Below are 13,753 nucleotides of genomic sequence, written 5' to 3' on the forward strand. Positions count from 1 at the left end.
TGGGCCAGCGGTGAGTGCCCGCGCAGGCGGAGGCTGGGCTGGACGAGGGCCGGGGCAGAAACACGGGCCCCGGCACGGTGGGTTGTCACCCTGCATCGAGGGCCCAGCCGCTCATGCGAGCGCCTTGGGCAGGGCACGGAGTCTCTACCGCCGCCGGGGCTGGGCGCAGGCCTTGCTGCCTCCCAGCTGCCTCGCACCCTCTCCTACGTGCCGCCAGCCCCCTGCAGCTCCCATCCCTGCTCCCCCCACCGCCAGCTCCCTCCCTTGCAGCCCCACTGAACCCCTTCTCTCCCTCCTCCTGCAGGCCATGGCTGCCACAAAATTCCTCCTCTGGCTTGTGCAAAGCATCTTTCTGAACCTGCTGATGGTCGGTGATGAGCTGGATGAGGCCACGCGCGAGCGCATGCAGCAGCGTGCGGAGCAGCTGAGCCAGGAGATGGCTCGGCTGCTGCAGGAGCTGGAGCAGAGGAGCCAGGAGCAGAGGAGGCAGGAGCCGATGGCCCAGGAGCAGAGCGGCTTTTCCTGGGGAGCCCTGCTCTTTGCTGCCTTGCAGCAGTGGCAGTTCTGGGCCATTGCTGGAGTCCTGGTCCTGCTCTTGGGGCTCTGCTGGCGGTCTGGCGGTGGAGGAAGAGGAGCCGTCAGCCAGCCAGCCAGCAGCAGCGACGAGGAGAGCTCCAGCAGCGACAGGGAGCAGGTAGAGGTGGAGGAGGAAGACGACGACGATGATGCAGATTACCTGGGAAGGTTTTTTGAGGAGCACATACAGTGGCCAGTTCAGAACCTGGCCACAGAGTGCCAGGTGGTGAAGGACTTGGTGGGCGACCTCCTCCGTGTCCTCCAAGTGCTCTTGTCAAATAGTTTCTTCCCAGTGCTGCAACCAGCCATCGGGGTGGGCAGCGCCTTCGAAGGCTGGAGTCCCGATGAGAAAGGCATCATCTACCGTCTGCTCGTGCCCCTGCGGCCTCCCCGTGGGCACACCTTCCACCTGGAGCTGGGCACGGCAGGGGAGATGCCAGCGAGGAACTTCTGCATCCACGTGGAGCTGGTGTGCACCTGCACAAGGGAGCAGCTGGCGGAGAACACGCTGTGCTTCCTCCACCACCCCAAAGAGGACCTGAGGAGGAATCAGGACCCCAGTCTCCTACGCACCCTCTGCACCGGCTCCTACCTAGATGCGGAGAAAACTGCCCGCTGCTTCCAGCAGCTGGTGAAAGCCGCCTGGGTGGTTTTGCCCGAGTCGTCCAACCACCGTCTAAGGGTGCTGCCCTCCAGCCGCTCCTGCAAATTCCAGGTGACAAAAGACGGCAAAAGAAGTCTCTTAATTGAGATGATACTCGGGGTGCAGCAGGGCGACTCGGGCATCTTCCTGAGCAGCCAGACTACAGAGGCCGTCTCCACCCCAAGCACGATGTGGTCGGAGAGCTACGCTGTGGCAGAGGTGAAGTTCTTCAGGCATATGGCCAGGCATGCCCCACGTGACAGCTTCCACCTCAAATGCCTGCAGCTCTGTGCCCGCATCCTGGTGGGCACAAGCTTTTCCACCTATACCTTGAAGACAGTTATGATGCACCTCCTGACCACCCTACCCCTGTCAGGCTGGCGCAGGAGGGATTTCCTGCTGCGGCTGCAGGATATCATGCAGTACCTGCGCTGCTGCCTGGAGGAGAAACGCCTCGACCACTTCTTCTTTGGCAACGAGAGGGTGCCTGAGGAGATCGTCTTGCCCCCAGCCTTCCAAGCAGCTGAGCCACTCAACCTCTTCCAGAGCCTGGCGCAGGATCCAGCCACCTACGCCGAGGCACTGCGCGAGTTCGATGAGCTGCAAGATCGGCTCACAAGACTGCTGATCTACGGCTGCTGAAGGAGGTCTTCACGCACAGAGCTGTGTTTCAGGGCCTGACAGCTGACGACGGACAAGGACCTCATACCGCAGGGAAAACAAGGCCAGAACGCGGAACACAGAGAGGAAAGGGCAAACCCTGCGCAGCAGCCCTCTGCCAAGAGCGGCAGTGGTCTCCCCTCGATGCTGTCCCCAGCACAGCAGCCGCTGACAGCTACAGTGGCGACAACGACTAGTTTCGCCCTGCTTTCCCCTCGCACTGGCTGCGGCCAGGATGGCATTTCACATGGGCCCAGAAATTCTTGCTGGCGGCTCCGGCTGGGCAGGGACCAAGCAAGAGGCACCGCTGATGTGCCTCTGTGTGTTCACTGGGGTCCGGGTGGAGAACCTACCCAGCCTAGACGCTCCCCGGGGAGCTGGTGCCACAGAACTGAGCACACAGGATACAGAGAAGACACTGCTCAGTCGGCACTGGGAATCGCTGCCACACCTTTCCTCCACAGCTAAAGCACGCTCTGGGCAGTCAGACCTGATGCAGCTGAAGAGGCCGTTGCAAGGAGGCTTGTGACAAAGACTCCCGTTACCACCTGGACAGCGACCGCCCTCGCCTCTTCGACGGAGTCCGTTCCTTCTGGGAGCTTTACCCTGTGCGAAGTTGCCACTAAATGGCCTGTTGAACAAGTGCTGCGTCTGTGAGCGCCTGTGCATCACTTTGTCGGGGAACACAGGCATAGTGCGCTGACTGCTCGGCTCTACAGACTCAGGGAGCATTTTGCAGAAGAGCTGATGCGGTGGGCTCTGGTTTCACTGATTCTGTAGCTGAGGCTCTCCTACTTGTCCGTGCTCCTGCGCTGGGGCAAGCGGCATAATTTGTCACCCTCCACAGCTGTGCACATTGTCTGTGTGCCGTAGGGGGGCCGAAGCGGCTTCCTTGGGAGCCATATGCAAAGCAAGCCCTGGGAGCCTGACAGCGTTGCCCTTGGGCGACCCCAGTGAGGCGGGTATCCCGCTGTCGGAGTGGGGAGCCCTTTGCACAGCGGACAAGTGACACGGCTGCAGAGCAGGGCTCTGGCTGCTCTGGCTCCCGTACGAGCACGAGACTCATTCGCCGCACCCTCTCATGACCTGCGAGCTCAGGTTCCCACCACTTTAAGGAGGGAGACTTAGCACGGGCAGCAAGGTTAAAGAAAGCTTTTGAGATGTCTCCAGTTCAAAGCATGCACTTGTGCAGTACATGGCCCGTTTATAAGAAGCAGTGGCCTGACGGCAGCTGTGTGGCAGAAGATTTTTGCCCTGCTCTCCTTTTTCACTCTAAAGGCCATGGCGGCCATTTGACATGGACCGAGAAACTCCCAGGCAGCTCCGGCTGGGCAGGGAGCAAGCGAGACGCACCGCTGATGCGCCTCCGTGTACTCACTGGGGTCCAGGCGGAGAATCTGCCCGTCCCAGACACTCCCCAGGGAGCTGGTAGCGCAGAACTGAAGACGCTAGGCACGGAGAAGACGGTGCTCTATCGGCAGCGGGCGTTGCCCCCTGGGAAATCTCCACCCTTGGGAAATGTCTCTTTGGAAGCAATGTCCTCTCGCAGTGGCACAGCAGGAACAGAGATCCTGCCATGGACAGGCCCCGTCCCGCCGCCAGGGTATACGCCACCACCCACCTATCGGTGTGACGAAGGCACCAAGAGCACACCCATGTCCACGAGCACGGAGGTCAGCATCAAGGGAGCTGATCCCATCTCACGGGATTGCATTTCAAGGAGCAAAGCATCCACGGGTCACGTCACCCGATGTGATCTTTGGTAAGGGTTTGGGGGGCCTCTGCCTGCTTTGGAAAGGGAGGCCCTGGGAGCCCTGTCCGCGCGGGTGGGTCTGTACTTTGTGGGTGTGGGGGGCCTTAGCTGCCTGGGGCTGCTGTGAGTCGCTGAGCCGGGGTGGGGCCGAAGGGCGGGGCTGGCCGGTGGGCGTGCCTGTGATGCGCTCTGGCGCCTGTGACGAGTCACAATGGGGGCGGTTATCAGGGGCGCCAGCAGGCAGCGCTGCCCCAGTACGGCCTGGGCCAGCGGTGAGTGCCCGCGCAGGCGGAGGCTGGGCTGGACGAGGGCCGGGGCAGAAACACGGGCCCCGGCACGGTGGGTTGTCACCCTGCATCGAGGGCCCAGCCGCTCACGCGAGCGCCTTGGGCAGGGCACGGAGTCTCTACCGCCGCCGGGGCTGGGCGCAGGCCTTACTGCCTCCCAGCTGCCTCGCACCCTCTCCTACGTGCCGCCAGCTCCCTGCAGCTCCCATCCCTGCTCCCCCCACCGCCAGCTCCCTCCCTTGCAGCCCCACTGAACCCCTTCTCTCCCTCCTCCTGCAGGCCATGGCTGCCACAAAATTCCTCCTCTGGCTTGTGCAAAGCATCTTTCTGAACCTGCTCATGGTCGGTGATGAGCTGGATGAGGCCACGCGCGAGCGCATGCAGCAGCGTGCGGAGCAGCTGAGCCAGGAGATGGCTCGGCTGCTGCAGGAGCTGGAGCAGAGGAGCCAGGAGCAGAGGAGGCAGGAGCCGATGGCCCAGGAGCAGAGCGGCTTTTCCTGGGGAGCCCTGCTCTTTGCTGCCTTGCAGCAGTGGCAGTTCTGGGCCATTGCTGGAGTCCTGGTCCTGCTCTTGGGGCTCTGCTGGCGGTCTGGCGGTGGAGGAAGAGGAGCCGTCAGCCAGCCAGCCAGCCAGCAGCAGCGACGAGGAGAGCTCCAGCAGCGACAGGGAGCAGGTAGAGGTGGAGGAGGAAGACGACGACGATGATGCAGATTACCTGGGAAGGTTTTTTGAGGAGCACATACAGTGGCCAGTTCAGAACCTGGCCACAGAGTGCCAGGTGGTGAAGGACTTGGTGGGCGACCTCCTCCGTGTCCTCCAAGTGCTCTTGTCAAATAGTTTCTTCCCAGTGCTGCAACCAGCCATCGGGGTGGGCAGCGCCTTCGAAGGCTGGAGTCCCGATGAGAAAGGCATCATCTACCGTCTGCTCGTGCCCCTGCGGCCTCCCCGTGGGCACACCTTCCACCTGGAGCTGGGCACGGCAGGGGAGATGCCAGCGAGGAACTTCTGCATCCACGTGGAGCTGGTGTGCACCTGCACAAGGGAGCAGCTGGCGGAGAACACGCTGTGCTTCCTCCACCACCCCAAAGAGGACCTGAGGAGGAATCAGGACCCCAGTCTCCTACGCACCCTCTGCACCGGCTCCTACCTAGATGCGGAGAAAACTGCCCGCTGCTTCCAGCAGCTGGTGAAAGCCGCCTGGGTGGTTTTGCCCGAGTCGTCCAACCACCGTCTAAGGGTGCTGCCCTCCAGCCGCTCCTGCAAATTCCAGGTGACAAAAGACGGCAAAAGAAGTCTCTTAATTGAGATGATACTCGGGGTGCAGCAAGGCGACTCGGGCATCTTCCTGAGCAGCCAGACTACAGAGGCCGTCTCCACCCCAAGCACGATGTGGTCGGAGAGCTACGCTGTGGCAGAGGTGAAGTTCTTCAGGCATATGGCCAGGCACGCCCCACGTGACAGCTTCCACCTCAAATGCCTGCAGCTCTGTGCCCGCATCCTGGTGGGCACAAGCTTTTCCACCTATACCTTGAAGACAGTTATGATGCACCTCCTGACCACCCTACCCCTGTCAGGCTGGCGCAGGAGGGATTTCCTGCTGCGGCTGCAGGATATCATGCAGTACCTGCGCTGCTGCCTGGAGGAGAAACGCCTCGACCACTTCTTCTTTGGCAACGAGAGGGTGCCTGAGGAGATCGTCTTGCCCCCAGCCTTCCAAGCAGCTGAGCCACTCAACCTCTTCCAGAGCCTGGCGCAGGATCCAGCCACCTACGCCGAGGCACTGCGCGAGTTCGATGAGCTGCAAGATCGGCTCACAAGACTGCTGATCTACGGCTGCTGAAAGAGGTCTTCACGCACAGAGCTGTGTTTCAGGGCCTGACAGCTGACGACGGACAAGGACCTCATACCGCAGGGAAAACAAGGCCAGAACGCGGAACACAGAGAGGAAAGGGCAAACCCTGCGCAGCAGCCCTCTGCCAAGAGCGGCAGTGGTCTCCCCTCGATGCTGTCCCCAGCACAGCAGCCGCTGACAGCTACAGTGGCGACAACGACTAGTTTCGCCCTGCTTTCCCCTCGCACTGGCTGCGGCCAGGATGGCATTTCACATGGGCCCAGAAATTCTTGCTGGCGGCTCCGGCTGGGCAGGGACCAAGCAAGAGGCACCGCTGATGTGCCTCTGTGTGTTCACTGGGGTCCGGGTGGAGAACCTACCCAGCCTAGACGCTCCCCGGGGAGCTGGTGCCACAGAACTGAGCACACAGGATACAGAGAAGACACTGCTCAGTCGGCACTGGGAATCGCTGCCACACCTTTCCTCCACAGCTAAAGCACGCTCTGGGCAGTCAGACCTGATGCAGCTGAAGAGGCCGTTGCAAGGAGGCTTGTGACAAAGACTCCCGTTACCACCTGGACAGCGACCGCCCTCGCCTCTTCGACGGAGTCCATTCCTTCTGGGAGCTTTACCCTGTGCGAAGTTGCCACTAAATGGCCTGTTGAACAAGTGCTGCGTCTGTGAGCGCCTGTGCATCACTTTGTCGGGGAACACAGGCATAGTGCGCTGACTGCTCGGCTCTACAGACTCAGGGAGCATTTTGCAGAAGAGCTGATGCGGTGGGCTCTGGTTTCACTGATTCTGTAGCTGAGGCTCTCCTACTTGTCCGTGCTCCTGCGCTGGGGCAAGCGGCATAATTTGTCACCCTCCACAGCTGTGCACATTGTCTGTGTGCCGTAGGGAGGCCGAAGCGGCTTCCTTGGGAGCCATATGCAAAGCAAGCCCTGGGAGCCTGACAGCGTTGCCCTTGGGCAACCCCAGTGAGGCGGGTATCCCGCTGTCGGAGTGGGGAGCCCTTTGCACAGCGGACAAGTGACACGGCTGCAGAGCAGGGCTCTGGCTGCTCTGGCTCCCGTACGAGCACGAGACTCATTCGCCGCACCCTCTCATGACCTGCGAGCTCAGGTTCCCACCACTTTAAGGAGGGAGACTTAGCACGGGCAGCAAGGTTAAAGAAAGCTTTTGAGATGTCTCCAGTTCAAAGCATGCACTTGTGCAGTACATGGCCCGTTTATAAGAAGCAGTGGCCTGACGGCAGCTGTGTGGCAGAAGATTTTTGCCCTGCTCTCCTTTTTCACTCTAAAGGCCATGGCGGCCATTTGACATGGACCGAGAAACTCCCAGGCAGCTCCGGCTGGGCAGGGAGCAAGCGAGACGCACCGCTGATGCGCCTCCGTGTACTCACTGGGGTCCAGGCGGAGAATCTGCCCGTCCCAGACACTCCCCAGGGAGCTGGTAGCGCAGAACTGAAGATGCTAGGCACGGAGAAGACGGTGCTCTATCGGCAGCGGGCGTTGCCCCCTGGGAAATCTCCACCCTTGGGAAATGTCTCTTTGGAAGCAATGTCCTCTCGCAGTGGCACAGCAGGAACAGAGATCCTGCCATGGACAGGCCCCGTCCCGCCGCCAGGGTATACGCCACCACCCACCTATCGGTGTGACGAAGGCACCAAGAGCACACCCATGTCCACGAGCACGGAGGTCAGCATCAAGGGAGCTGATCCCATCTCACGGGATTGCATTTCAAGGAGCAAAGCATCCACGGGTCACGTCACCCGATGTGATCTTTGGTAAGGGTTTGGGGGGCCTCTGCCTGCTTTGGAAAGGGAGGCCCTGGGAGCCCTGTCCGCGCGGGTGGGTCTGTACTTTGTGGGTGTGGGGGGCCTTAGCTGCCTGGGGCTGCTGTGAGTCGCTGAGCCGGGGTGGGGCCGAAGGGCGGGGCTGGCCGGTGGGCGTGCCTGTGATGCGCTCTGGCGCCTGTGACGAGTCACAATGGGGGCGGTTATCAGGGGCGCCAGCAGGCAGCGCTGCCCCAGTACGGCCTGGGCCAGCGGTGAGTGCCCGCGCAGGCGGAGGCTGGGCTGGACGAGGGCCGGGGCAGAAACACGGGCCCCGGCACGGTGGGTTGTCACCCTGCATCGAGGGCCCAGCCGCTCACGCGAGCGCCTTGGGCAGGGCACGGAGTCTCTACCGCCGCCGGGGCTGGGCGCAGGCCTTACTGCCTCCCAGCTGCCTCGCACCCTCTCCTACGTGCCGCCAGCTCCCTGCAGCTCCCATCCCTGCTCCCCCCACCGCCAGCTCCCTCCCTTGCAGCCCCACTGAACCCCTTCTCTCCCTCCTCCTGCAGGCCATGGCTGCCACAAAATTCCTCCTCTGGCTTGTGCAAAGCATCTTTCTGAACCTGCTCATGGTCGGTGATGAGCTGGATGAGGCCACGCGCGAGCGCATGCAGCAGCGTGCGGAGCAGCTGAGCCAGGAGATGGCTCGGCTGCTGCAGGAGCTGGAGCAGAGGAGCCAGGAGCAGAGGAGGCAGGAGCCGATGGCCCAGGAGCAGAGCGGCTTTTCCTGGGGAGCCCTGCTCTTTGCTGCCTTGCAGCAGTGGCAGTTCTGGGCCATTGCTGGAGTCCTGGTCCTGCTCTTGGGGCTCTGCTGGCGGTCTGGCGGTGGAGGAAGAGGAGCCGTCAGCCAGCCAGCCAGCAGCAGCGACGAGGAGAGCTCCAGCAGCGACAGGGAGCAGGTAGAGGTGGAGGAGGAAGACGACGACGATGATGCAGATTACCTGGGAAGGTTTTTTGAGGAGCACATACAGTGGCCAGTTCAGAACCTGGCCACAGAGTGCCAGGTGGTGAAGGACTTGGTGGGCGACCTCCTCCGTGTCCTCCAAGTGCTCTTGTCAAATAGTTTCTTCCCAGTGCTGCAACCAGCCATCGGGGTGGGCAGCGCCTTCGAAGGCTGGAGTCCCGATGAGAAAGGCATCATCTACCGTCTGCTCGTGCCCCTGCGGCCTCCCCGTGGGCACACCTTCCACCTGGAGCTGGGCACGGCAGGGGAGATGCCAGCGAGGAACTTCTGCATCCACGTGGAGCTGGTGTGCACCTGCACAAGGGAGCAGCTGGCGGAGAACACGCTGTGCTTCCTCCACCACCCCAAAGAGGACCTGAGGAGGAATCAGGACCCCAGTCTCCTACGCACCCTCTGCACCGGCTCCTACCTAGATGCGGAGAAAACTGCCCGCTGCTTCCAGCAGCTGGTGAAAGCCGCCTGGGTGGTTTTGCCCGAGTCGTCCAACCACCGTCTAAGGGTGCTGCCCTCCAGCCGCTCCTGCAAATTCCAGGTGACAAAAGACGGCAAAAGAAGTCTCTTAATTGAGATGATACTCGGGGTGCAGCAAGGCGACTCGGGCATCTTCCTGAGCAGCCAGACTACAGAGGCCGTCTCCACCCCAAGCACGATGTGGTCGGAGAGCTACGCTGTGGCAGAGGTGAAGTTCTTCAGGCATATGGCCAGGCACGCCCCACGTGACAGCTTCCACCTCAAATGCCTGCAGCTCTGTGCCCGCATCCTGGTGGGCACAAGCTTTTCCACCTATACCTTGAAGACAGTTGTGATGCACCTCCTGACCACCCTACCCCTGTCAGGCTGGCGCAGGAGGGATTTCCTGCTGCGGCTGCAGGATATCATGCAGTACCTGCGCTGCTGCCTGGAGGAGAAACGCCTCGACCACTTCTTCTTTGGCAACGAGAGGGTGCCTGAGGAGATCGTCTTGCCCCCAGCCTTCCAAGCAGCTGAGCCACTCAACCTCTTCCAGAGCCTGGCGCAGGATCCAGCCACCTACGCCGAGGCACTGCGCGAGTTCGATGAGCTGCAAGATCGGCTCACAAGACTGCTGATCTACGGCTGCTGAAGGAGGTCTTCACGCACAGAGCTGTGTTTCAGGGCCTGACAGCTGACGACGGACAAGGACCTCATACCGCAGGGAAAACAAGGCCAGAACGCGGAACACAGAGAGGAAAGGGCAAACCCTGCGCAGCAGCCCTCTGCCAAGAGCGGCAGTGGTCTCCCCTCGATGCTGTCCCCAGCACAGCAGCCGCTGACAGCTACAGTGGCGACAACGACTAGTTTCGCCCTGCTTTCCCCTCGCACTGGCTGCGGCCAGGATGGCATTTCACATGGGCCCAGAAATTCTTGCTGGCGGCTCCGGCTGGGCAGGGACCAAGCAAGAGGCACCGCTGATGTGCCTCTGTGTGTTCACTGGGGTCCGGGTGGAGAACCTACCCAGCCTAGACGCTCCCCGGGGAGCTGGTGCCACAGAACTGAGCACGCTGGAGACGGAGAAGACACTGCTCAGTCGGCATTGGGAATCGCTGCCACACCTTTCCTTCACAGCTAAAGCACGCTCTGGGCAGTCAGACCTGATGCAGCTGAAGAGGCCGTTGCAAGGAGGCTTGTGACAAAGACTCCCGTTACCACCTGGACAGCGACGGCCCTCGCCTCTTCGACGGAGTCCGTTCCTTCTGGGAGCTTTACCCTGTGCGAAGTTGCCACTAAATGGCCTGTTGAACAAGTGCTGCGTCTGTGAGCGCCTGTGCATCACTTTGTCGGGGAACACAGGCATAGTGCGCTGACTGCTCGGCTCTACAGACTCAGGGAGCACTTTGCAGAAGAGCTGATGCGGTGGGCTCTGGTTTCACTGATTCTGTAGCTGAGGCTCTCCTACTTGTCCGTGCTCCTGCGCTGGGGCAAGCGGCATAATTTGTCACCCTCCACAGCTGTGCACATTGTCTGTGTGCCGTAGGGAGGCCGAAGCGGCTTCCTTGGGAGCCATATGCAAAGCAAGCCCTGGGAGCCTGACAGCGTTGCCCTTGGGCGACCCCAGTGAGGCGGGTATCCCGCTGTCGGAGTGGGGAGCCCTTTGCACAGCGGACAAGTGACACGGCTGCAGAGCAGGGCTCTGGCTGCTCTGGCTCCCGTACGAGCACGAGACTCATTCGCCGCACCCTCTCATGACCTGCGAGCTCAGGTTCCCACCACTTTAAGGAGGGAGACTTAGCACGGGCAGCAAGGTTAAAGAAAGCTTTTGAGATGTCTCCAGTTCAAAGCATGCACTTGTGCAGTACATGGCCCGTTTATAAGAAGCAGTGGCCTGACGGCAGCTGTGTGGCAGAAGATTTTTGCCCTGCTCTCCTTTTTCACTCTAAAGGCCATGGCGGCCATTTGACATGGACCGAGAAACTCCCAGGCAGCTCCGGCTGGGCAGGGAGCAAGCGAGACGCACCGCTGATGCGCCTCCGTGTACTCACTGGGGTCCAGGCGGAGAATCTGCCCGTCCCAGACACTCCCCAGGGAGCTGGTAGCGCAGAACTGAAGATGCTGGGCACAGAGAAGACGGTGCTCTATTGGCAGCGGGCGTTGCCCCCTGGGAAATCTCCACCCTTGGGAAACGTCTCTTTGGAAGCAATGTCCTCTCGCAGTGGCACAGCAGGAACAGAGATCCTGCCATGGACAGGCCCCGTCCCGCCGCCAGGGTATACGCCACCACCCACCTATCGGTGTGACGAAGGCACCAAGAGCACACCCATGTCCACGAGCACGGAGGTCAGCATCAAGGGAGCTGATCCCATCTCACGGGATTGCATTTCAAGGAGCAAAGCATCCACGGGTCACGTCACCCGATGTGATCTTTGGTAAGGGTTTGGGGGGCCTCTGCCTGCTTTGGAAAGGGAGGCCCTGGGAGCCCTGTCCGCGCGGGTGGGTCTGTACTTTGTGGGTGTGGGGGGCCTTAGCTGCCTGGGGCTGCTGTGAGTTGCTGAGCCGGGGTGGGGCCGAAGGGCGGGGCTGGCCGGTGGGCGTGCCTGTGATGCGCTCTGGCGCCTGTGACGAGTCACAATGGGGGCGGTTATCAGGGGCGCCAGCAGGCAGCGCTGCCCCAGTACGGCCTGGGCCAGCGGTGAGTGCCCACGCAGGCGGAGGCTGGGCTGGACGAGGGCCGGGGCAGAAACACGGGCCCCGGCACGGTGGGTTGTCACCCTGCATCGAGGGCCCAGCCGCTCACGCGAGCGCCTTGGGCAGGGCACGGAGTCTCTACCGCCGCCGGGGCTGGGCGCAGGCCTTGCTGCCTCCCAGCTGCCTCGCACCCTCTCCTACGTGCCGCCAGCCCCCTGCAGCTCCCATCCCTGCTCCCCCCACCGCCAGCTCCCTCCCTTGCAGCCCCACTGAACCCCTTCTCTCCCTCCTCCTGCAGGCCATGGCTGCCACAAAATTCCTCCTCTGGCTTGTGCAAAGCATCTTTCTGAACCTGCTGATGGTCGGTGATGAGCTGGATGAGGCCACGCGCGAGCGCATGCAGCAGCGTGCGGAGCAGCTGAGCCAGGAGATGGCTCGGCTGCTGCAGGAGCTGGAGCAGAGGAGCCAGGAGCAGAGGAGGCAGGAGCCGACGGCCCAGGAGCAGAGCGGCTTTTCCTGGGGAGCCCTGCTCTTTGCTGCCTTGCAGCAGTGGCAGTTCTGGGCCATTGCTGGAGTCCTGGTCCTGCTCTTGGGGCTCTGCTGGCGGTCTGGCGGTGGAGGAAGAGGAGCCGTCAGCCAGCCAGCCAGCAGCAGCGACGAGGAGAGCTCCAGCAGCGACAGGGAGCAGGTAGAGGTGGAGGAGGAAGACGACGACGATGATGCAGATTACCTGGGAAGGTTTTTTGAGGAGCACATACAGTGGCCAGTTCAGAACCTGGCCACAGAGTGCCAGGTGGTGAAGGACTTGGTGGGCAACCTCCTCCGTGTCCTCCAAGTGCTCTTGTCAAATAGTTTCTTCCCAGTGCTGCAACCAGCCATCGGGGTGGGCAGCGCCTTCGAAGGCTGGAGTCCCGATGAGAAAGGCATCATCTACCGTCTGCTCGTGCCCCTGCGGCCTCCCCGTGGGCACACCTTCCACCTGGAGCTGGGCACGGCAGGGGAGATGCCAGCGAGGAACTTCTGCATCCACGTGGAGCTGGTGTGCACCTGCACAAGGGAGCAGCTGGCGGAGAACACGCTGTGCTTCCTCCACCACCCCAAAGAGGACCTGAGGAGGAATCAGGACCCCAGTCTCCTACGCACCCTCTGCACCGGCTCCTACCTAGATGCGGAGAAAACTGCCCGCTGCTTCCAGCAGCTGGTGAAAGCCGCCTGGGTGGTTTTGCCCGAGTCGTCCAACCACCGTCTAAGGGTGCTGCCCTCCAGCCGCTCCTGCAAATTCCAGGTGACAAAAGACGGCAAAAGAAGTCTCTTAATTGAGATGATACTCGGGGTGCAGCAAGGCGACTCGGGCATCTTCCTGAGCAGCCAGACTACAGAGGCCGTCTCCACCCCAAGCACGATGTGGTCGGAGAGCTACGCTGTGGCAGAGGTGAAGTTCTTCAGGCATATGGCCAGGCACGCCCCACGTGACAGCTTCCACCTCAAATGCCTGCAGCTCTGTGCCCGCATCCTGGTGGGCACAAGCTTTTCCACCTATACCTTGAAGACAGTTGTGATGCACCTCCTGACCACCCTACCCCTGTCAGGCTGGCGCAGGAGGGATTTCCTGCTGCGGCTGCAGGATATCATGCAGTACCTGCGCTGCTGCCTGCAGGAGAAACGCCTCGACCACTTCTTCTTTGGCAACGAGAGGGTGCCTGAGGAGATCGTCTTGCCCCCAGCCTTCCAAGCAGCTGAGCCACTCAACCTCTTCCAGAGCCTGGCGCAGGATCCAGCCACCTACGCCGAGGCACTGCGCGAGTTCGATGAGCTGCAAGATCGGCTCACAAGACTGCTGATCTACGGCTGCTGAAGGAGGTCTTCACGCACAGAGCTGTGTTTCAGGGCATGACAGCTGACGACGGACAAGGACCTCATACCGCAGGGAAAACAAGGCCAGAACGCGGAACACAGAGAGGAAAGGGCAAACCCTGCGCAGCAGCCCTCTGCCAAGAGCGGCAGTGGTCTCCCCTCGATGCTGTCCCCAGCACAGCAGCCGCTGACAGCTACAGTGGCGAC

The 13,753-nt window shown here is 61.6% G+C and overlaps 4 protein-coding genes across 4 annotated transcripts; all 4 read left to right on the plus strand.

The window, feature by feature from the left end:
* Positions 1-307: 307 nt before the first annotated feature.
* LOC309603806 (inositol 1,4,5-trisphosphate receptor-interacting protein-like 1) lies at positions 308-1,861 on the plus strand (the record flags this gene model as incomplete). Its single annotated transcript, XM_082338712.1, has 1 exon — positions 308-1,861. One exon carries the CDS (start codon positions 308-310, stop codon positions 1,859-1,861), a length of 1,554 nt encoding a protein of 517 aa, XP_082194838.1.
* A 2,340-nt stretch (positions 1,862-4,201) lies between these two features.
* LOC309603782 (inositol 1,4,5-trisphosphate receptor-interacting protein-like 1) lies at positions 4,202-5,759 on the plus strand (the record flags this gene model as incomplete). Its single annotated transcript, XM_082338690.1, is given in 2 exon segments — positions 4,202-4,507; positions 4,509-5,759. Coding segments are annotated over 2 exon segments (1,557 nt in total).
* A 2,340-nt stretch (positions 5,760-8,099) lies between these two features.
* On the plus strand, positions 8,100-9,653 carry LOC309603783 (inositol 1,4,5-trisphosphate receptor-interacting protein-like 1; the record flags this gene model as incomplete). Its single annotated transcript, XM_082338691.1, has 1 exon — positions 8,100-9,653. One exon carries the CDS (start codon positions 8,100-8,102, stop codon positions 9,651-9,653), a length of 1,554 nt encoding a protein of 517 aa, XP_082194817.1.
* A 2,340-nt stretch (positions 9,654-11,993) lies between these two features.
* LOC309603784 (inositol 1,4,5-trisphosphate receptor-interacting protein-like 1) lies at positions 11,994-13,547 on the plus strand (the record flags this gene model as incomplete). Its single annotated transcript, XM_082338692.1, has 1 exon — positions 11,994-13,547. The coding sequence occupies one exon, from the start codon at positions 11,994-11,996 to the stop codon at positions 13,545-13,547; it is 1,554 nt and encodes a 517-aa protein (XP_082194818.1).
* Between the last annotated feature and the right edge of the window lie 206 nt (positions 13,548-13,753).

This window comes from Platalea leucorodia (assembly GCF_965183815.1).
Source record: "Platalea leucorodia genome assembly, contig: HAP1_HAP1_SCAFFOLD_202, whole genome shotgun sequence".
NCBI classification, from domain to species: Eukaryota; Metazoa; Chordata; class Aves; order Pelecaniformes; family Threskiornithidae; genus Platalea; species Platalea leucorodia.